General features: G+C 33.1%; 3 protein-coding genes across 5 annotated transcripts in view; 2 read left to right on the forward strand and 1 right to left on the reverse strand.

Moving 5' to 3' along the window:
- Positions 1 to 23797, forward strand: part of LOC105735200 (CCR4-NOT transcription complex subunit 6-like) — a 303102-nt gene that overhangs the window by 62001 nt on the left and 217304 nt on the right. The window lies entirely within an intron of this gene.
- On the reverse strand, positions 917 to 1363 carry LOC105735199 (uncharacterized). Its single transcript, XM_031915990.2, has one exon. It carries the CDS (start codon positions 1361 to 1363, stop codon positions 917 to 919), a length of 447 nt encoding a protein of 148 aa, XP_031771850.2.
- LOC116414249 (uncharacterized) lies at positions 10872 to 22363 on the forward strand. Its single transcript, XM_086910203.1, has one exon. It carries the CDS (start codon positions 11279 to 11281, stop codon positions 13262 to 13264), a length of 1986 nt encoding a protein of 661 aa, XP_086766329.1. The 5' UTR covers positions 10872 to 11278; the 3' UTR covers positions 13265 to 22363.

Below are 23797 nucleotides of genomic sequence, written 5' to 3' on the forward strand. Positions count from 1 at the left end.
AAGGGGCGGGGCCTCGGTTCGGTTCGACCAATCACGTTCGACCACGTAGCATTATCTGAACATAAGCATTTACATAGGAAAACTCATCATATAAATTTGTATACAATTTTTTTATATGTTATATACATTAAATCAATTAAATATAATTTTGATTCTTGAATGGTACATGATAATATTGGATATAATAATGTCACAGTAGATAATTAACTTGAAATATTTTCATTTAATAAAAAATGATTTGAAGATACTTAATGATATTATAATAAAGAAGCATAGTATGTTGAACAGTTAGTATTAGCAATTCGAAATAACATTCAATTTTCATTTCAATTTCCAATTTGTTTTGGAAAATTGAAACAACAAATACAAGAAATGTATTTCGAGATTGAAAAATAGAATGAAGTGATGAATTACTCTATAATCTTTGTAATGTGAAATTTTTTCACAAGAATCTTTTTTATACAAAATGTTAATATAATATGAATAATATAATTACTAAATACACAAAATATAAATGAATATACATTACAGTATATACAATTCACATATAGTGTATAAATAAAGTATATAAACAAATAAATAAAGTAAAAAAATGCAAAATCCAAAAGATAACTTAATTGATATAAAATAGATACACTTTTGATATGATGATCTGGCTGATGATTTACAATTAGATTAAATTCTTAGATTCCTAATTAAATTAAAAATTGTATCATTATGCATTACATAAAGTCATTAATAATTATAAATTTTATTAACATATTCATATTATACATTATTATAATACAATTATTTATTTTTCTTAGCACTAAGACGTCAGAATTATATTTAATTACTAAAAATTAACTTAACTAAAAATTTTATTTAAATATTTCAAAAAATTATAATTATACTTAATCTAATCTAAACTAATATCTTATATTCTAATACATTTACGAGATTTTTTATTCGAAGAATTACTTTTACTTACTTTTATATTTGTCGGTGGTGGGATCCTAACTCTATTACCAAAGACTGCTGCTGTTTCGAATCTTGTACTTGCCACGTTATACTTGATATCTTTCCTCAACTCTCGTATCCTTCTTAACGATTCGATCCTTGATGGTGAATCTCGTCCCAAAATCTGTTCCCTCATTTTCCTTCTTATTTCTCGTTTATGGCGCCTTGCAGTCTGTTTTAAAATTTTGTCGGATTTGCAGACTTGCAGCCATTTTCGCGATACTTGAGCAGCACACAGTAAAGACTCCGCATCCAATTTGCGAAGAATCATCTGTGATACTTCTAATGGCAATTCAAAAATGAAATCCACTTTAGTGGGCTCAAGTATGCCAATAGTTTGCAGGAAACTCTTGAAGAATTCCATGTTGCTCTTATGAATAGAAATTCAAGATTGATAATTTTTCGAAAAAATTCCTCGTTTATATACCCTTTTGACCGAGAAAGGGGCGGGGCCTTGGTTCGGTTCGACCAATCACGTTCGACCACGTAGCATTATCTGTACATAAGCATTTACATAGGAAAACTCATCATATAAATTTGTATATAATTCTTTTATATATTAAATCAAAATTAAAAGTAATTTTGATTCTTGAATGGTACATGGTAATAAGTAAAAATATTTATAATTTCGTTATATTGGATATAATAGTGTCAATAATAGTAATCAACTTGAAATATTTACATTCAATGCAAAATTATTTGAAGATACTTAATGATATTGTAGTGGAGGAGCATAGTATGTTGAACAATTAGTATTAACAGTTCGAAATAATAATTTTTATCTCTAGTAATATTAACATCCTGTACAAAACAATGTACGAGAAATCGCAAAAATTGATCGGCAAAGTATGACACTGCAAAATTGCGGTGAGAGTAAATGACATTGTTGGAAATATTTACGGCCTTGCTCGAAGTATATTTTAAGTTGGAGAAATTATACAAAGGGAAAACTTTCGTATTTGTGCATTCTTCGATATTTTCCACTTGATCGAAAATTTTGTTACTTTCTCGTTCAACCTTCTTTTACCCATTAATTTTCGAGCCATTAATTATAATATATATGAATAATAATTCCAATATATAAATTAAAATTTATAAATTATTATTTTTGTATTTGTTCAAGGAAGAAATATTTTTAACATTAAAGAGAATAACGAATACTTTAGTTTTATATAGAAACGATAGAAAGTGAAGAAAATAATTAATTTGACATTGAAGTAAGCAGAACTGAAAGAAATTTAAAATAAATCCATTGATTTTAAGTTTCCTTTAAGATTTATTTCTTGTCAAGAATTCATCACTAGAATCTTATTGCAAGCGTACACACATACACGGGAATATTTTTTATCTAGTAGGATTACTTTTAATTTTGTCTAGTTACAGTACGTTTGTTACTGTTTGGGCGTGAACTTAGAATCTTCGCCAATCAGTTGGCTAATACTCTGGGGAAACGAAGTTTTCCCTCGAAAGAGGGTAGTTAGAGTAATAGGAGAATCGTTGGAAAGAGAGGAGCATCTAAAACGACAAAAATAGAACACGACTAGATTGGCGTTCATCGATTTTCTGTCGCTTTGAAATGCAACGTCTGCACTAAACTGCTTTGTAATACTTGATCAACTAACCGAATTAAGGAAAAATTACGAATTACATTCGATACAATTATAACGACGCGCATGAGTTGAGAATAAATTATTCGATAGAAAAGGTTTTTTAAAACTAGAACTTTTGTGATTTTTGTGATTTATTTTACCGTTTATTTGTAACATCAAATTATTAATTAAATAAGAATGTCAGAATTATTTTGATACCGTAAAATTATTTTTCATAACATAATTTATTAACACAATAATAAATTATTAATGTAACAATTAGTTAAATATTTTATATTTGCAACATTTATAAAAAAAGATGAAAATGTCAATAATTATATTTTTTACTCTGTACGAAAGAATAGATTTTTATTCTTTATTCTTTATTTCTTATTTCAATAGATTTTCCTTTTTTTTTTTTATACTGAAATTGTATTTTCGTGTATATTTACAATATCAATTTTATTATCGAGAAAATATACATGCATATAATTATATCAATTAACAATTCGAAGTTACTTGTTGTAATCAATAATAAATTCAAGCGTATTGATTAGAAAGGGATTCGTTTTGCAATTTCAACGTATTATGAGATGTACATGTATTTTAATGGCATTGTTTTGACCGACAGTAGAGCTGGGAACAATCGTATTTATTTTAACCTGTCCTGTCGTCGGTCCAATAGGCACGACCTTTTATTTTCACGACAGAATGGACGAACCGAATCACGAGTTTCATACGTTGTTCACTATTTCTTCCAATTAAACCAATCGAAACATCGAACGTATTCGAAATATTTAATAGATCGGAATCCGCTCGTTGTTCACATTTTGTTTGCACCAGTTTCCCCCAAGCTTGGAAAGCGTTCCAATGCGTCGACACGAATCTCAAAATTGTCGATTGGTAAGCAAACACAATCTTAGCGTAGCGTAAATTAGAGTTGTGACTATTGATTTCCTTGTCGATAAATATCGATAGCATTGATACTCGATAATTCCATATGTTAATAGTAATATCGTTGAAATATCGATGAAACAGATGAAAATAATTAGAATCCCTTTTTTTTTTTTTTTCAACTTAACTTTACTAGATTTAAAGAAATTAAGGATAAACGATGTTCCATTTTTTTGACACGTTTAAAATATCTTTAAGATAGCATAAATAGAAATGTTAAAAGTCTATTTATTTTTACCACAACTTATTATAAATAATATTTTTACGTGTCTTAATAAAATAATTTTCAATAAAAAGAAGAGATAGAAATCATCATGTATCAATAAAATATCGATAATCAAAATTTTAAATAGATCCTTTTGCCTGGTCAAAAATTTTATTTCATTTTCAATGATCCTCTTTGGTGTATACCTGTCGAATGGCCGGCTTTCTCCCGGTAACACGTGTCTCAACTCGGTCAGAGCTTTCTAACGCGATGGAAATCGAAATCCATTCAACATACTCGTTTATACATTGTTCAGAAGTATTCGAATATATTCGTGTCTTTTTCTCTTTTTTTTTTGACAAAATGTATTTTAATTAAAATATAACATACAAAAGAATTTACTCTTATATCGTGAATAACGCGACGTCTGTAAAATTAATTAATAATGCAATAACGAGGGAAAAAGTTTTGTTTCTTTTTTAAATTATGTTTTTTCAAGTGTCAATTATCTAATACATGCGGTTGTATGAAGTTTTTGTACGTATTTTATAAAGAGGTGATTTTTATTCAATTAAATTATAACACGGAATAACAGCATAACAACACATTTGTTTTTTAACATATGAAATAATTTTTATCTACATTCGTGTTGAACGTGCTATAGCTTCGCAACGAATTGTTGCAAAGTCTTACGTAATGTAACATATAAAAACGGCCGTTTCATTAGTTTTAGAAAAATTATGATTACTGATTAGATGTCAGAAAAATTTCAAACGACTTAATATAAGTATTTTATTTATATATCGAAAATTTTACAATGGAAGAGAGCAAATTCGTTCTTGAGTTTTAACGTATTTAAAAAAAAAGAAATGTAAATTTTTTAACGAAGAACATTAAATATACGATCTTTTCTCGGGGGGGGGGGGGATATATCTCTTATTTAAAAAAGAGGTGTTAATAATATAACAAAAGTAATAAATCGATCGATACTACGATCGAACACTAATAAAACTCTTCTCTAGAGAAGAAACGATAATAATTGCTTCTGGTCGTTTTAATTTAATAATTAAACACACTTTCAATAAAGTTCAAATACCACTTAAATAGCACGTAAATCGACAAAGTACCCGGATACTCGCAAACAGTAGTTTCTCGTGACACTCTCCCTCTCTCTCCCTCCCTTCGCGAAGCAGTCGCGTTCTCTGTCGACCGTAAACCCGCGAACAATCACGATAATGGATACCTTCTAGGAAAAGTTATAGTCGTTTCGGTGTGTAATAATCGTCCCTCGAAAGGAGCAAGCGAAACAGAGTAGGAAAAGAAAAGGGAAAGAAGAAAGGGGGAGAGAAAGAGAGAGAGAGAAAAAAAAAGAGAGGATGAAGAAGCTTTTGGCCGATCCCGTGGAGACAGATCTGAGAAAGTGTGCGGAAACGTATCCCACGGTGGTTGTTTTCGGCGGTACAAAAGGTAGAAGAAGGTCTGTGTTGTTTTTGGCGCGGAACCGAGGCATGTGGTCGACACTTCTCGTAATCGATGTACTAACTTGCCCAGCTTTCCTCCCCAGGATTGGTCCCCGTTTCCCCCTATTCGTCTTTTCTCCCATTTTTTGCCCCCATCTTCCTCCCACTTTTTTCTCTCGACCTGAAAAACAGCGGACCGCGTGTTCGGTTAATGGTCAAGCGTTAAAAAATTATTCCTAACGAACGAGTCCATTTTTTTTTTTTTTTCCAACACGGAATAAAACCGATGAAATATTTTTGTAATTATTGGAATACTATAAATCGTTGGCTCGGAAGTTAAGTCAACGTTTTTTGAAAAATAAAATGCGAAGCAAAAATTTGTGAAGTGGCTCGACCAGTTTTCAAGCTGTAGTTCACCTGATGTATATAGGAATTGGGGGTTGTATTATATCGGGAAATGGATTACCCGTGAAGAGACCATGGATGGTCAATTTTTCCTGAAATCGTCTAATATTTAAACGCTTCGAATAGTGAATGACGGTTAATGCCATGGAGTATTTTTATTTGTAAAAAAAAATCGAGATATTTACGAACGATAAATCAAATATTTTATATAACTGCGAAAATATATCGATGCTTATTCGCTTTTTCGAGTGTAAATCATTCTCTGGTTTTTGATTTTTGATTTTTAACTTCCACGTATGGACAGACTGATTCGTATGAATTTTAATAGCATATATGAGATTGGTTAATACACGTACAATTTTTTTTTTCTTTTTTTACACATTTATTTCTCATTTTGCCTTGCGGTAATGATATATTTGCTTTTTCAAGTGGAAGATTCAGAAGTCGATCAATTCGTATTTTCTTTAAAATCACTTGAATAGTTTCTAAGAATCTTTATTATTATTATTATTATTATTATTATTATTTGTATTTTGGTCATATAAATCTTGAGAAATGCACACTTCGATAAACAATTCAAGATTTGTTATTTCAATGAAATAGTAAATAATAAATAGAAATAGAATTCAGTAAAATTTCAGTGTGAAGAAAAATTTATATTAGATTCTCAAAATTATTATTAACCAATTATTGATATACCAATATTTTTTACATGGTGCATAAGAATAATTGAAAAATTTTTAAATTGCTAAATACGAAAGATTTTTAATATCAAAGATTTTAATCGTTAAATAATAACTTTAACCTTACTTTCCATCGAACAAGATTAAATTTGTTAAATGAAATTTTGAATACTATTAATTTTAAAAAAAGACACGTAATAAAAATCTGATTAAAAAAATCTTAAGAAACGGACAAAATATTGAATTTCATCAGGACGATTATCGATTATGAAATTCTTCGTGATCCTTCATAATTATTAAAACCACTATTCTATGAAAGATTCCATAATTATTTACATAACTTATATAACCATAAACGCCATATTTCGTGAAAAGAATACCGTCGTCAAGTTTCTTGACGTATCTCACGATCTTAATCGTAAAACGCTTTAATACTCGCAATAATAGAGATGAATTAACAACTAACTACAATATTCAAATTATCATTGTTCGCTAATCGGTTTCTAAGATTGCATGGAGAATTATCGCCTGCGATCGTGCGCTTTTGTAAAGATATTCATCACGTTTCATTTGACAACTGCATTTAAGTGTTGACTATTTTATACATGGAATATATTTTCTTATTAATTTATCGTGTTTATTTATAGTGTAGTAATGATTATTATTTTCTTTTTTTTAAACTTTCAATATCTTTTGTGCACGTGTACATGTTTGTTGTAAAAAAATATTTCAATATTTAATCTGATTAAATCCTTTTGGAGGATGCAAATCCTTTTTTAGTTGTTTTTTTAAAATGCTTAGATATTTAATTAACGTATAAAATTTATTTTCAAATATGTAAGATAACATGCGCGTGTTATTTTATTACGCGAATATCTTTGTAACTTGCATTAATTTCTTTGCGATTCTAATAATTTAAATATATTAAGTTGAAAAAGATCGTCGATATTATATCATAATAGTAAAATCGTATTAGAACTCTTTTATTTTATAAAAGAGTTCAAAATTTTTGCAATTAAATTTGTTTATAATATTTAATTATAAAAAAAAAAAATAATATAAAACTAGAAGAGAAAAACATGAATTTGTAAAAATTCTGAATCTGATTATATATTATTTATTTATAGTATCATTCAATTTTATAAACACAAATAAATCAATATAATTATCCTGTTTCGATTACGAAATGGTAGACACGCAATAAAACACAGGCCATCACCATGTTTTTTTGACCATCGGTGTCAAATATCGCTATTCTTTCTACCTCATTTAACTTTATTGCTTCTTGTTTTCACCAAATAACGAGACCTTAATTCTGAGAACACTTATCTTTTTTAGCATTAGCAAACCCAACACAATTCTCGACGCGTTATTAGAACACTCTACAGTGTCAAATTTCGTAAGAACAACTTCAGCATAAATTCAGTAAAAAATAATATAATTAAAAATTATGGAATTGTATCGATCGAAGAAAATTAATAATTAAAATTAAAATTAATAATTGTTCCGTTTCATCACATCGAAAATAATTCAGCTAAAACCACTTTTCCACGTCTTAACAAAATATAGGACAGGTAAGAAACATTGGATCGTCCGGTAAATTCGAAGCGAGAAACGAAAGCGTTTCGCCATCGCGTGTGGTATTGGTGAATATATTTCAATGTATCGCTTTCACCGTAAAATCACCCGTTCAGAGACGTATGTATCGACCGAGATTTTCACAACGGTCACGCGGCGCACTTTCACGTGCCGTCTACTTCTCCTCTGCTCTCTTTGATATGCGTCATTTCTCTTTCACAAAAACGCCACGTATCGCTGTTTCGAACGCGTACGTTTCAACTTGGGGGCCGATAATGTCGGGCATGATTAGTTTCTTACACGGAACACCCGTTAGGAAAGTGTGCCAAGACGTCCGTGAATTTCACGACGTCTCGCGTGCCTTGTAAAAATTATGATAAATTTCATAGGAAGAAGTACGTATTTATGACGAGCCGAGAAAGGCTTTCTTTACAAGCGTGATCCATACACCTGGGAAATGTATCGCGTTTCATTAAGGCCGGGTGTTTTCCGCTCCGCTCGAATTTCACGTCCAAATTAATTTTTGCGGTCGAAATGTTTTGTTTTGAAATTCGATATCTTTGAGACAAATTTGAATATATTGGTCATCAGGCGACCGATTAATTTCTTAAAAATTAATTTAGAAGAAACATGGTGTAATTAAATTGTTAAATTTTCGAGATAAAACTTTTTCTGAAAAATATGGAAAAATATGTCTTCTTCGTAAAACAGTGTAATTTATTTAAAATGAAAATTGCATTTTTATATTATACAAAATTAGAGATAAATAAATAATAATTTATTATCGGAAGTTTATAATATAATATTAAATATTTATTTTATATTTTGTATTAATATTTAATTTTTTAGCAATTTTTCCAGAAGAAAATGAGTGAAAAAAAAGATTATTCAATTATCTCTTTATCAATTTCAATGTGAAATAAAATTTTGAGTTTGAAATTCTTTTTAAAACTAGAAAAAGATAAATCTTCGAATTTAAGAGCATTTTTCGTTAAATGGGCAGATTTATTCTACAATTTCTAAAATTTATCCTCTAATATCGCTGAAGATGGCAGACAATTATAATAAGACGAATATAATCATTGTTACAAACGCGAAATTTCCATCTGACAATTGTCGATCCTATTATATATCGCATTGACTTTCATCGATATTGATTATCAATCGAAACTAATGAATAAGACATAAATTTGTTTGGTACACTCAATATCGTTTATTGCATCGAATACTCGCATGCAAAGTGAAGTTTATCGAAGCACAACAACAAAGTTTGCCTTGGCTCCCAAAGGAAATTAGAAGAACGTGGTTAGTTTCGTATTGATTTCTTATGAATTACAAATTGGATACATTTTCAGGGATCATGTTGATCAATGTATCGAAGGATTCAACGAATAAACATTATTGTTTTTACTTTTTCTGAGCATCAAATCAATGCCCACTATTTATTATTCATCGATTCAAAAGCGTATCTCGGAATTTATTTGCATGATTAAACATTGTAATTGTATTCATTTTCAACATAGTTCCGTAATTAAAAAAATCTTCTTAAAAATTTTTCAAAATTATTCATTCGATTCTTTTATTTATAGCTCCTTTAATAAAACCTTTCTAAAAAAAAAAAAAAATAATATTCCTATTCTCTATACTATCCGGATATTCATTATAACCCGAATCCCGGTTCGAGAATATAGCTTTTTAACGAATACTCGTTACTCTCCAGATTAAAAAACGGAAAGAATATTCCTACTCTTTAACGCGGAAATACATTTTTCTACGATAGAAACAGAACCAAGTATTTTTCTCTAAGTAACTATTGATATTAAATATTCGTGTCTCAAGTATATTCCGCAAAAAAAAAAAAAGTGGAAGAAATGAACGTAGAATTCCCAGAAAATGTAGTAAACTATATAGCTGTTGCTTGGTAACGTGTTAATTTCGTCGCCGTGTTTCTTGTTCGCCGGCGTGGAATCGTGCTTTCTACTGTTGTACGCGAACAAGCGCGGTATTCGCCAGGGAAGAGGACGATACGACAAGAGAAGGAAAGGAGAGGGAGAGAACGTCGCGTTACTTCGCTCTAGATGAGGAGAATCGTTCTGGAGGAGAATAGATGGGTCGTATGCGAGGGTTCAACTACGAGTAGCGTGCCGCAGGCGATTGATGACTTGTGACCCACTTTTAAAGGCTTGTGACCTAGATGCGAGGGTGCCTGATCTAAGATATCAGGCTTCCCTCCTCCCAACCGACTCTCCCCCCTCGTTTTCTATTCCTTTACTCTTCCCAGTCTCGTCCCCGTCCCATCTAAGTAAATTCACGAGATGAACGATTCTTCGAAGAGTATAACTCCTTTCGTTTTATCCTTCTTTCTCGTGTCTTTTCTCCAAGGACCCGCCTTTCAGAGCTCTCGACTTAATCATCGTGACAAATCATTTTAAATTACAACTTCCGATTGTTTTTTTCCGTTGTGTTTTATAGCTTCTCGCAATGTGAGAATTTTTGTACGGAAATTATGTATAACATGTAATTATTTAAAGATATAATAACCTAAAAAAAAAAATATCGAAATTTTTCTTCAATTTTCTTTACTTTTATAAAATATAATTGATAAGTTTTTACTAAGAACACCCGAATTATCGGATGAAATTTGTCGTTGATGCCAGTCGATGCCTTGTTCAAAAAGTTTTCAGCGACTAGCCACGGCGCAACTTACACCTTCCCTCGGCTCAGCTTTCTCCGATACCTTGCTAAATTGTGACAGACTCGTCCACCGGAAGGAACAATGTTATGTGTATATAAGCGGTATTCGCGCATGGTAAAGTTGAACGGTGTACATTGTGAAGAAAGGTGGTAGCAGGGACAGTGGTGGGGATACGTCTGTCGGCGGTACAGATGGTAGGGGTGGGGATAGTGGAAGTGGAGGTGGCGTGAAGAGTGGGGGGAGCTCGACGTCGCAGAGCGATTCGAAAGACGGTGTAGGCGCGTTCGGCGGAGCGAGGTTCAGTGTCGTTTCAGCCGCGGTTCCGTACGGTTGTTCGACTCTTGGTCAACGTGTTTCGAGTACGTAACAATTACCGGTCATTTTCTGGAATACAATCGTTCGTATGCTGCACGTATATAAACAAAAAGTCATCGTTAGCCAGGATCGGCCGAATCAGTGTCAACAAGTTTTCTTTTGTTTGTTTGTGGAATCGATACGAAGGGAAGGTTCACCATGACAATGGGCTAAACCGGTGATTGTTACTCAGTTCTCGAGAACGTTATATTTGGATCAATGGAATAAACGTGTTAATGTGACGTATTTCACACCGAATGGGATATTCGTGAGGTGAAGAATCTTTTGTTGCCTGTAATCGTAATTTGAGAGTACAACGGTGTTGGTAACGTATAAGTGATCGTGGGTTTTGTAAGATGAGCCCGGCCTCCCAAGGCGGCGTGGAGGTGGAGCGATACATCGGTAGTTGTTTGATATCGTCAACCATCAGGGCAGGGCCGCATAAACCGATCGTGGGCAGGAAACAGGAAGCTGTGATTCGCGGGAAAACGCGAGGCTGTTACGGGAATCAAAATTTCGGAACCGAGCAATGCCAGGTGCAATATGGGCCTGGTGGTTGGACGGGCGCTCCTTTGATATCGATGACGTCCAGCCCGCGCAGGTGTAATCAAAGATCATCACCGTCGCTCGGGCAACAGCAGCAACAGCCATCCTCGTCGTCGTCGTCCTCGCAACAATTGCAACCGCAGCAACAGCAGGCTTGCGAGCAGCAAGTATCAGCTCACCTACACAAGAATCCACTTTCTAGATTAGCCATTCACACGCAGGGAGCGCCGTTGATCCTGGCCAATCGGTTTCACAATCGCGGCAAGATACATAACAACGGCATTGCTAATACGATTTGTAATAATACAGGCGCGGTTAACAGTTACGTTCACAACAACGTGAATAGCCTGAGCTGTACGATGAACAACGCGGTCAGGTGTCCACCTTCATCGCGGCCTCAAAGGCCGATAGAACTTGCGAAGAAGCAACAAACGAATCAGAAATCGTCCGACTGCACCACGGCCAAAGACGCAACGGGGACGGGGAACATTGCGAACATCGACTCGCTGAGTATCGCGAGCGATGAAAGTTCGGGATCGAATAATTCCGAGAACAGTTTGCCGCGTATCATTAAACCTCGAAAACGCAGGAAGAAAGACAGAAAACCGGCCAACAATGCGATCGCTTCTGTGGAAGTGGGGAAACACGAGGAGCAGCAGCAACAGCAGCAGCAGCAACAACAACAGTCGAATTCGGCCGCGGTTACCGAACAATCGAACTCCTCCTCCTCGGCCTCTTTGAAATCGTACGTGCCGACTTGTTACGAGCAACGTTACGACGTCGCACCGCCTCACCTTAGAAACCACAGAAGGCCACCCATAGGGAGGGAAAGCAGCGTGGTGTACGGTTGTCGAGTGCAAACAACAGAGATAGACGCGAGGCAAAGGTATCCACATAGGCACGTGGAAGTGAAAGTGTTGGACGACAACAGGAACGTCGTGCCTGCGCAATTGCGCGCCATTCCGCCAAAGGGTTATAGACATAACGGTCATCATCATCATCACCACCACCACCACCACCACCACCACCACACGGGTGGTAACAACGTTCCGCGCTATCTGCACGAGTATAACGATCTAACGGCGACGACGACGAGTTGCGAAGATGGCGTCAACGAGGAATTAGGGCCGTGTCAGTGTCGGTATTGTGATCCTTCGGCACTCATATGGGACGTGGATCAGAACTGTTACTCGCCCTTCTTGACCCCGTCACCGTCGACCGAGTTCTGCCCCGGCCACTTTTCTCAGATGCCGCTATTCTTGTCCCGGCCGAGTCTCGGCTGTCAGGAGCAAAGCGTGGAGAGGCTTTTCAACGGTGATAATCCTCGAGCCCACGAAGAAAAGGACGGTGGTAGCACAGGTGTTGCGTTGAGGCGCAGCTGGAGCGATCCGACCAGTTATTTCAGCGAAGAAATCAGCACGCCTAGCAAAGATGTTGGCGTGATCGGTGATAGGGGACAGGCGGAGAGTGGGAAACGTCGAGCGTCGCTGTGGCGCGGCGAATCTATCGGTATACCTGTGAATAACATTGGACTAACCGGTATGGATGTGAACGGTACCGTGCAATCGCCTAAAGAGCTCGAGGTCTCCACGGAGATCATCACGTCGCCGAACGGGCACAGAGATTTGGAGATCAAATTTTACTCGCCCTCGCCGAATGCACCGATGGCGGAAGAGGAGAAGAGCATGTTCGAGAAAGAAGTGGACGAGGACGAGGAGGACTTCAGCGATATTTGGAGCTATCACGAGTCGAAGCTGCAACAGGATTTCCGCACGTTACTGCAAGCGGAAGAATGAACGGGGATGATTCTCTTTCGATGTGTCCGCTTGAATGCAATTCTTCGACAGATTTGTGTGTGCGCGAGGGAAAGAGGAAGCAGTGGCGTGAATAAATATATACGTCAACGTGAGAGAGTGAGCGAGTGAGAAGGGCGGAGAGAGAGGGAAAATTGTAAGTGCGAAAGAGCGAAAGAAAGAAAAGAAGGTGGCTCTGGAGATTCAATTAGTTCGTCGATAGAGGGAACAAAGTTGAAAACGGACTTGCGTAGACGCGTGAGACAGACAGGGATGGTCGCGTTTACAATTTAACGATCCGCGTTCCAAAAATCATCGGTTCTTTCGCTTCGACGTTTCGACGAGGCGTGTGAACGTGCGCGCGTGTGATTCAATACGACACACTCCCCTTCTTCCATGCCTCTTTCTTCCTCCTCCTCCTCCTTGTCCCTCATAACTTGTCTTCACGATGACGCCCTCGTTGCCTAGCGCACCTCGGTGATTAACAAGTGTAACTGACGGTAACGAGCAAAACTACGTGTCGAACGATTCTTCTTCCTAACGGTGTACGTTGTATACACGTAGTATACGTGACGTGCGTGCACTCGTGAAGCACGCACGAGAGTAGGTCTAAAGGATTGTACCTTGACGTCGGGAATACACGCGGTCTGCTTATCGATGACAACATGCTACTAATAAACGGTGGTTGGCTCGCGTCGTGAAGCGAATCGACTTGAACGATACGGCGAGAGAAAGATCTTCTTTCGAATAATGTTCAGATATTGATTTAAACTGTAGATTGCGTGAACATATCATTCTTTTTTATTCTGTTGAATTTTAGAAAAAGGATTATTGTACGTCTACTCGATTTAATTTACGACCAGGCTATATCTTGCTGCTTTAGTTACCTCTAATCATTTCCCTTTTCTTTTCACGTTCTTTCTTTTATCGTTTACCGATTTTATTTTCGACGTCGTATACTTTTGACTTTCAGTGTTTGCAATGAGATAACGCTTTTCTTCGCCGCCAACCATCGTGAACGGACAAATAGAGATGTTTAATAAATCGTAATCAAACGAACGCAACGATGAATCATACGCTGAATCTTCAAAGGAACTCGTATTCTATATTTTTTTACCACGATCACGCGATGCCCGACTGTATTTGGTTTTTTTTTTCTTTTTTTTTTTTTTTTTTTTAATCTTTTCACGTACGAAATTTCAACGTTATGTTATGTTGCAATATATTTAAAAATATATTGAAATTTCCGTACATCGATGCTATTTTCGAAAAGGTCATCGCTATTACTTGAAACAGATACTTTGATTATTTTTAAAAATATTTCTTTTGGTGATTAAACAAAATATCATTATTAATTATTTTTTGTTAATCATAACGATACGTGTAAATTCATAAACAAGAATATGGTTTGAGATTTCAAAGCTCAATTTATGTTCATATAATTCTATAGTATAAATCATTTCAGAATGATCAGATTGCAATATTGGTTAAATTTTAGTTGTATTGATATGTGTATCTTTCAATTATTTAATATATATATATACATATATTTTTTTCTCTATGATAACACAATTTTCAATAACTTTTATGTTATTTTAGCAATAATTTTGTGATCTCTCTCTCTCTCTCTCTCTTAAAAGTTTTTATATCGATCATGTTAATTGAAAGTGCTTGCCTGTTTCTGAGCTTGTATTTTATCCAGAATAAACAGATTAGAGAGCAACTCTTTATTTCTTTACAATACGTTAAAAGCTAAAAATCTTCTCGATATTAAAAGTTGGATAGATCTTTTCCCAGAATCGAGACAATAAAATACGAAAAATTATTCATTAAATCAAAATAGAAGATTTCGTGATTATTCGTCATTTCATTATTTATTTGAGAATGACTCTGTTTAACCAGCGTTCTTCTACTAAATTGTTTCGAATCGATTGTTATCAAAGCGATCACGTAATCGAAAATATGGAACGTGATCTAATTATCAACGGTGATTCAGAAACGTTGACACTTTTATTTGTTACGGCGAAAGGAAATTTTCAAAAGTAGTTGTAAAACTTTTGAAACACGGTGCAGCTAATCAATTAATCGTGCATTGCATATCGATCGAATCGATTGTATGATGGGCATCGCGTGATGACGCTACGCTCTTCTCGGTTTACAGCCGAACGATTTCTCGACTTTCATCGTTTTCTCATCGTGCAACGCGGAAGAAACGCGAGAAAAAAGTGTGTATACGGCACGCATATATACATATTTAACAGACACACAGAGGCAAACATCGTGTCCTTACCTACCACCACCCACCATCCCTTTTTTTTTTTCTTTCTTCTCTCTCTCGTGTAGACTATATAAGCCTAGATGGTAAGGCGGGTTCAACTTAGAATTATCACCAATTGTCTATATGTGTATAAGAGAAGAAATCGCGTATTAAATCGGTCTGCCTTTTATTTACTACTTTTTAGACCGTTAGGAGATATATTAAGACGATGCGGCAATTTCGAAAGAGCAACGAAAGAGCGTGCCGCGAAGAATTACTTGACGACTAATTAGGCTTAACGCGCGTGCGCGCTTCGTGTCGAGGGTTTAACCAACGAGATGCAAGGTCGTCCTACACGAAGAATCATATTGGCAATATTTCTCTCTTGCTGGCTCTCATCAGTACGTAGCAAGTTTTATTGCTAAGTAGCAACAGATAAATATTGATGTTGACACTTGTTAAAGCAGCCGCTGAACCGCGTATCAAATACGAAACGGGAAAGATAATTGTTGTTGCTGCTGCTGCTTTAATAACATCGTCGTTGATATTTTTCTTCGAGTATAATGTCGTTCGGATGATATCACGTTCGCTCTTGTGTGTAACCAAAAGCGTGTGTTACCCTATCGTATAGCGTTTACCGATAAATTTGTGTCCACGTTTTCTCTCTTATTTTTTTCTTTTTTTCCTCTCCATTAAAAATGTATCGTATTTTTTTCCTTCTTTCTTTCTTCTTTTTTTTTTAGACACACACACACACACATATATATACGTCGAGATAGTGCATCGTTCGTGGCAGCGTTTGTCGAAAAACGATCAGATTGCACTTGTAATCCGTCTTTCCGGAAGAAAGAGATTTTCACTCGAGAACGCATCATCATCGCTACGGATATTCGCATGGAACGAGTATTTCGTAGCTCGATACAGTTCAAAACGATGATAATACCGTTCGAACCGTTTATAGTTTTCACGAACGAAATGTTTAATTTATTCGTTATCGAGTTGGCGAGTTTATTTTTCCTCGTTCTTTTTTTTTTCTTTCTTTCTTTCTTTCTTTCTTTTCTTTTTTAATAGGAAATCGAGCGAGCAATGGTATGCTGCGAACTTCGTGTTTTGTATTATTAAATGTTCGTAGAGTGCAACTGAAACGAAAGTTGGTGAAAATGATTTCAACGTGTAGGTTGATGAAAGAATTAATGGTATGCTTTTTAATCAAACGATCAAGCGACCCTTTACTAAGAAACGAAGAGATGAGAAAAGTTATATCCGATATTTCAGTTTCTTCTTCTGTAAAAAAATTCGATCGAGTCGGAATTCAACGAAAAATAAATTTCACTTTAGTTTTATACCAATCATATTGAATTTCGACAAATCCTTTTTTTCTCGGTTTTATTCTGCCTTTTTGTGTTTGTTGATTGTGATCATTTATCGATTGTGCTTTTTGCTATCTGATCTTTGGAAAAAGTGAGAGAGAAAGAGAGAGAGAGAGAGAGAGAGAGAGAGAGAGAGAGAGAGAGAGAGAGAGAGAGAGAGATTTGAAAATTGTCGAAAATGTTTTTTGAAAGAGATCTCGCGTTATTTTACGAATAATATTTCGATATTTTTTTTCACGATCTGTTTTCATGAATGAATTATTTTTTTCTTTTATTCGATTCTTTTTTTTTTGTTTGTTTGTTTTATTTTTTCTGTGTTTGATACTTCTCCCTCTTTCTCTCTCTCTCTCTCTCTCTCTCTCTCTCTCTATGGATGTTTTTATTTTTAAAACGTTGTTGTTTGACGATACAAGGTATTGTGATAACGAAACGATGATACACTCGATTCTGCTTCGTCGTCCAGACTGATCAACGCCGATCAACCAATGTCGCTACAGTGCTTTACCGCACTAACTCAAATTGTTTGAGAAAATTCAATAAAAAATGTCTTTAATTTAATTTTGCATATCTCAGAATTTTATTGGTACCACCCATTGTTTTAACACCCCTTCGAATATATTATCACAACACGGATAATAAACGGTAATAAATTTATTTCATAAAATGGTAATTTACGATATTTCACGTTATGTTTATTTTTATCATAATTTAATACTACTTTTTGTGAATACAGTATCTTTGGTATCATTTATCATATGTATTTTCTCATTATGTTTATTAAGGACAAGACTTTATTTACATTATATGTGTAAAATATTCATCGGACGAAAGATTAAGATAAATTTTTTCTATTTGTTTTCGAAACACAGTTCGAAACAACGATCTGATCGATAATTTCCGGAATTCCTCTCGCTTTCTCGATAATTATTCAAGTTCAAGTTTTTATTTTTCGTTCAATTGTGATATAATAATAATAATAATAATAATAATACTTTCATTTATTCAAATGCGCATCTCTTTAGTTGCAATAATAAAATTAAATTTATTATTCCCAGTCAACTAGGTTAGGTTATGCGTTAGATACTGTCGACCCTCTTTCTTATCTTTCAATTGAGTAATGGCGCCTACGTTGATTGCGTGGGTTGTAAACTGTTATAATTCTTCTACGTTGTAATATATCTACTTCATCTCCATATTTTTCATCGTCTCTTTTACTACTTTCTTGAATTTCTTTTTCAAACGTTTCTCAAACGAGAACGTGTGATTTACAGATTGATAGATTCGTTCGATCTATGCGTATATCGTCGCTTTACAAGAAGAATGACCAAGTGTAGACAATTAAAAAAGAAAAATATATTTTTCAGGGAAATGAATTTCATATTGTTCAGCAATTTTATTTTGAATTAAATATATTGCTGTCTGATAAGAAATGATACAATTTATTTTCCAGTAATTTTAATAATTAATTTTTGTAAATATAAAATTGATTTTTAAATTGTCATTCTTTTATAATAAATCGATCATTGGTAAAAATTAAAATCTGTTTATTTTATTATCATTGCTCGAAAATGAAGTTTTTATATAAACTTTCTCATTGTTATTTTACAGTGTGTATTTTAATGTTTATTTTATCTTTTGTCAAAAAAGTATAATAACACATAAATACGTGTGATGAGTAATAGGAACAAAGTTAACACTTGTGCTACATGACTCATTAGCTCGTAAATGTTTCCCATTTTTTTTTTTTTTTTTTCCAAAATTATCTTCTTATCACTTTATCCTCAATCAACTTTATCGCATCACGCATTACGATATTTCTTATCGTCTTCTATGCAATTATTTCTTTTTTTTTTTTTTTTTTTTATCTTTAGAAATAATCGTTTGAAATATAGGCCAAAGCTAATCATGCCGAACAAATTCAAATCGAGAGAACAGAGTGTCCTTTTGACTTAGAGTTAACGTTTGTAATGAGTGATAGGTAATTAACTGATCAACGTATTGTTTGATAGTCGGCACAGCCTTTCGCAGTAATTAGCGATAATAGCTAATTACTCTGTTTGAGAACGACGATGCATCTAACAAGAGAACGTCGAAGCAAACAATACAGTACTAATCTTGAACAGTATGTGATAAAAATTCTTTTCGTTGTCCGAAACCGTGAAAATTTAAAGTTATAACAAAAATTTCTTTCTTCGTTTCAATTTCGTCAAAATTAATTATCCGTTTCATATTCAATCAATGTTTGTCTTATTTTTCATTGAGGAAAAAAAAAAAAAAGAAATAAATAAAATAGATAAAATGGAAAAAATTTTAATCAATATACAATTATAATTAAATAATTTTTGCTTCTCATAATTATATCTTACAATCTTATATTATTTTATTAATTATATTTGAAAAGAATATTATTTCTCTTTTCTATTTTTTAAAAATATTTTTCCTAATTTGTTGATATATTTCGACGATCGATGTTATCCTATGAAAAATAATAAAATTAACATGCTTGCTGATGTGTGGATTTCGTGGTGTCGTTATCGAGAATCAACGCTGTAAAAATTAGAGAAGAAGAATCGTTTGAAAGAACATGTGAACACTCGTAATTGGAAGTTATACGATCGTGTGCTTGTTAGTAGACGAATATTTATTCGGTAATTCTTTTTCCTTGACATTAAATACTTGTAAATACATCATCTACATATTTGACTTGATTTTAATTGATATCGTACGATATGCAATAAACACGTGTATTTAATTTTATGTGAAATTTCATATCTTGTTGCAATTAGAATTAATAATTTTGTTACAAAAAATTCTCTCAAAATTGTATAAAATTATTTATCACAGGATCGAAAGATATATAACAGTTGAAGTTGGCTTCTTACGTATTCGAAATTGTGTAATAATTACGTATTAAGTTGTTTCAAAAGTTATTTTCGTCGTTCATATTTGAAAAATATACAATCTTATTTTTTTAACATTATGATATTGAACTCTCCCCTTTTTAATTAAATTAAATTATAATTAAATTATCCAATTGTATCGGATGATTTTTCATAAAAAGAATGATTTTTTTTCCTCGATCACTATTCTAAAAAAAAAAAAAAAAATATAAAAATACCTGTCTTTATTAGCAAAAAAAACTTTTGGAACAATTTAATATAATTTGTTAATTTATTAACAAAATTGTGAAGAATTTTCGTTATAACGTACGTGTTTCACGTGCTTGGAAACACGTGTACACGTCTCACGTGTTTATCATACATGACAGGCTCGTTAATTGCGAAAATATAAATGTCTGGTAGACATGGAGGAACAGAGCGCGAAAGAAAGGATGAAAGGAAATGATATCCAACTTTTTTTTCCCCTGAGACATTTTGCCGTTGAGTAAAAGTTGCGGTACGAGCGGGGCCGGAAACGCGTGCGTTTAACGTACTACAGCGATTAATCTTCACGTTTGTTGAAGCGGAGAGAGGCGATTAAACTGGCAGATAATCCTCTGTAATGGCTCCCTTTCCGTTCTAACGATCGGGTATGTACTCTCTGCCGACGAGTTATTCCTTATCTTTAAAGTAACGTACACTTTTATCCTTTTATTTGATCACTGAATTACTTAATATATATATTATTCGTAAGAAAAAAAAAATCGTTTCTCTTCGATTTTCAATTCTCATACTCGCAAAGTTGTATTTGAATAATTTTGAAAATGAAAAGTTTCGTGACGTAAATTTTATCGTCATTAATCTCTTTTTTTTTTTTTTTTTAAGAACATAAAAAAATATTTCTTCTAAGTTAATAATTGAATATCAAGATGATATTAAAACATGATTGACGAATATTTTTGTAACGAAAATGATTTTGATTGAAAAAAGACTTTAATCTAAAGTGAATAAAAGTGTCGAAGAAAAAATGGAAAAATACGAATAATTATTTGTAAGGAGATTTTAAATGATTTTTACGATTTTTAATATTTGATGTCATCGTATTGGATGAATATCGTGAAGATTTTATTTGGCAATCGTTGTTCATTAAGTAGTTTTTTCGAAAACTAGTTTGAGTTAATTAATTTAACCAGGATATAATTATATTAAGACAATTAATGATCGGTCGTTTTGCAACGATCAAATCAAGAAAATTAGTTCAAATCGAAATGCAAATTATTAAGTTGGTTCAAACGATCAAATTAAATTTTCTGTGATTAAATTAGATTGATAATTTTTTCATAACGATCTAATATAAACTTAAAGACTGTCAAGTAAGATCACAACGCTACTCAACGTGATGACTTCGATAATGTTAATGTAAATATTTACCAAAATATGAAATGGAAAATTTGCGAACACAGGGTTGAAAAAGCGGTTAGAAAGATTTTTCTGCGTGTTAATAATAACAGTGAAGTTCGTAACAACATAGAGTGACTCATAACTAGCGGACGAAATCGGTGTGAACGAGAGTGAAAAGTTTCGAGAGAGATAATTTTCGTAACGTGTTTTAAATTATGACTAATAGTAGTGAGGACTATCAGTTGTACGACAGTTGATGCGAGCGCGTTGGATCGTAGATTTTATAACGGTATGGATAGTCTGTGATAGTAAATAATTATGATTGTAGAAACTGCAAAGACGAGGGATCTGTACAATCGTAGAGTGGCGAATCGAGGATAAGCGCAATTTGTGCTGAAAATAATTTTACAAAATATTCTTTTTCTTTTTTTCTTTCGTCCATACAAATGAAAAAAAAAAAAAAAAGCACCTGTGCGTTCTCTTTCGAGAGAAATAAATGTCGAACTAATTTTTAGTTTCGCCAAATTCTTCTACTTTTTTTTCAACTTGTTTTTTTTTTAAAATTTGATATAATAGTTTTTGTTATTAAGAGGGAACGATTTAATAAAAATTGGAGAAAATGTGACTTGTCATAAATCTTCCTTTTATTATAAAAGTTTCCAAGGAATTTGGCGAAAGTAAGGAAAGTAATCAAGAATATTCATCTTCGTCGAATATCATCTTTTCAAGGAATTATTATTATTATTATTAAAAAGGAAAATATATATTCTTCTGTAATTTCTTCTAAAATTTTTATCATACCTTCGTTTAATTTTTTTATTTCTTTCAACAAGAAATTCCATTTCATTAAGATTTCTTCGAAAGATTGTTCCGTAAAGGAAATGTTTCCTCGAGACGGAATGAAAGAGGACGCCAGGGATGCGTGGAAGAAATAAACATGAACGGCCACGAACGAACGAATTCATCGAAGGCTTCGAGGATCGTGGCGATCGATTTGAATTTGCGAATATTGAAACAGATACGATATGCGCACACTGGTTTCACAATGTTCAAAAGTTCTCGTTGGTGGAACTGAGATTGAAATCATTGAAATTTTGCATTCGTGTTTTTCACTTGTTTCACGATTAGATTCTTCTCTCGATCAAATATAAATTGTGAAGCGTATACCAAAATAAAACTTACTGTTTATAAATAACGATTGTTTCTTTCTGTACCTGGTATCTTTCAGCGAGTTAAGACACAAATATAAATAAGGAAAAGAATAGAATAATAATTTTTATTCATTGGATAAGTAAAGTTTTAATCTCTTTCGAGATAAGTTTTTATTTTAATAACGAATGGTGTGTTATAATAATATATTGATTATTAAAATAAATCAAAAATTATGCTGATTCTAATTTTTAAAATCATGATATGCAATTCCATTTATATAACTCTATTTTCTGTTATAAAATGTCTCGTGTCAATAATAATACATAGAAGACAATTTGACAATTCTTGAAAAATTTATTTTGTAAATGTATTAATTTTTAAAAGGATCAATGGATTTCGTTATAAACGAATAGGTTGTCATTTTACAGAAAATAATATATTTACATTATACAATCGTTTTTGTTGTTATAATAGCAGTTGAATTCACTTACTATTAATAAAAACATTCGACTTTTTTTCAAAATAACGTAATTTTTTTTAAAGCTTTCAAATCATAATCCGATGGAAGGGAACGTGAGAGATACATTAAAATATTTCAATTTATTTTATGCCTCTATAAAAACGCCTCTAATCCGGATGAAATTTAAAAAAAAATTTTAGACATTTGTGACTTTTCCTTTGAAACTCGTTTATCAAAAACATTTCACATAATTAAATAGCATAATTTAAGCAAAAGAAAATTTTAATCTTTGCACGTAGCGATTAAAAATATTACACAAAATATAATTGATCCTCCGATGGTCTCCAAAATTTCCTTTGGAACATTTGGAAAAATTACACGCTATTTCAGGGTTAAATTGCACGATTCACTTTTATAGCTTTGTAGCAATGATTATTGAATAACCACGCCATTTTTACACATCCGTTTTTATTCGTTTATCTAAAACTATAATGTAATTGTGTGGGCCATTCCCATTTTCAGATTGTTATTTTTCTCCCTCCGCCAATATTACATCCCTCCTTGCCAACCGTTCGTTAAAATCTTCTCGTTTGAATCAACAACCTGATAATGATCAACTTAAATTGTTGCATCATCAGCGGGCTGCTTAATACATCCATTATTCCTGTATCGCGCACCGCATTACTTTATTTACCGACGCAATTGTGTAATAAATGGTTGCTATTCGGACAAACGTGAATAATTTTATCATAATGCATTCGTTTGTTTCACTGGTCTTTGCATGCATATGCCGTGGATGAAAATTACGTATAATGTATATTGTACTTTTAAATTTGGTCAAGTTTTGGATGGCAGCTCAATCCAATGGGAGATAAATAGATTTTAGTTTTTTCAAGTTTGGAAAAAAAATTGGAATTATTTTATATCATTTGTTTCGTTTGCAAATTTTCAATATATTATTCGTTAATAATTGACAAAGAATTTTTCTCTTAATAAAATAATAATTTGTTAATAAAT

The sequence above is a fragment of the Apis florea genome, unplaced genomic scaffold, assembly GCF_048593485.1.
Source record: "Apis florea isolate Af1SG1 unplaced genomic scaffold, ASM4859348v1 contig_3170_pilon, whole genome shotgun sequence".
NCBI lineage: Eukaryota > Metazoa > Arthropoda > Insecta > Hymenoptera > Apidae > Apis > Apis florea.

Bases quoted from the DNA above. Each gene is read 5' to 3' on its own strand.
- LOC105735199 (XM_031915990.2), bottom strand. From the start codon at position 1,363: ATGGAATTCTTCAAGAGTTTCCTGCAAACTATTGGCATACTTGAGCCC.
- LOC116414249 (XM_086910203.1), top strand. From the start codon at position 11,279: ATGAGCCCGGCCTCCCAAGGCGGCGTGGAGGTGGAGCGATACATCGGT.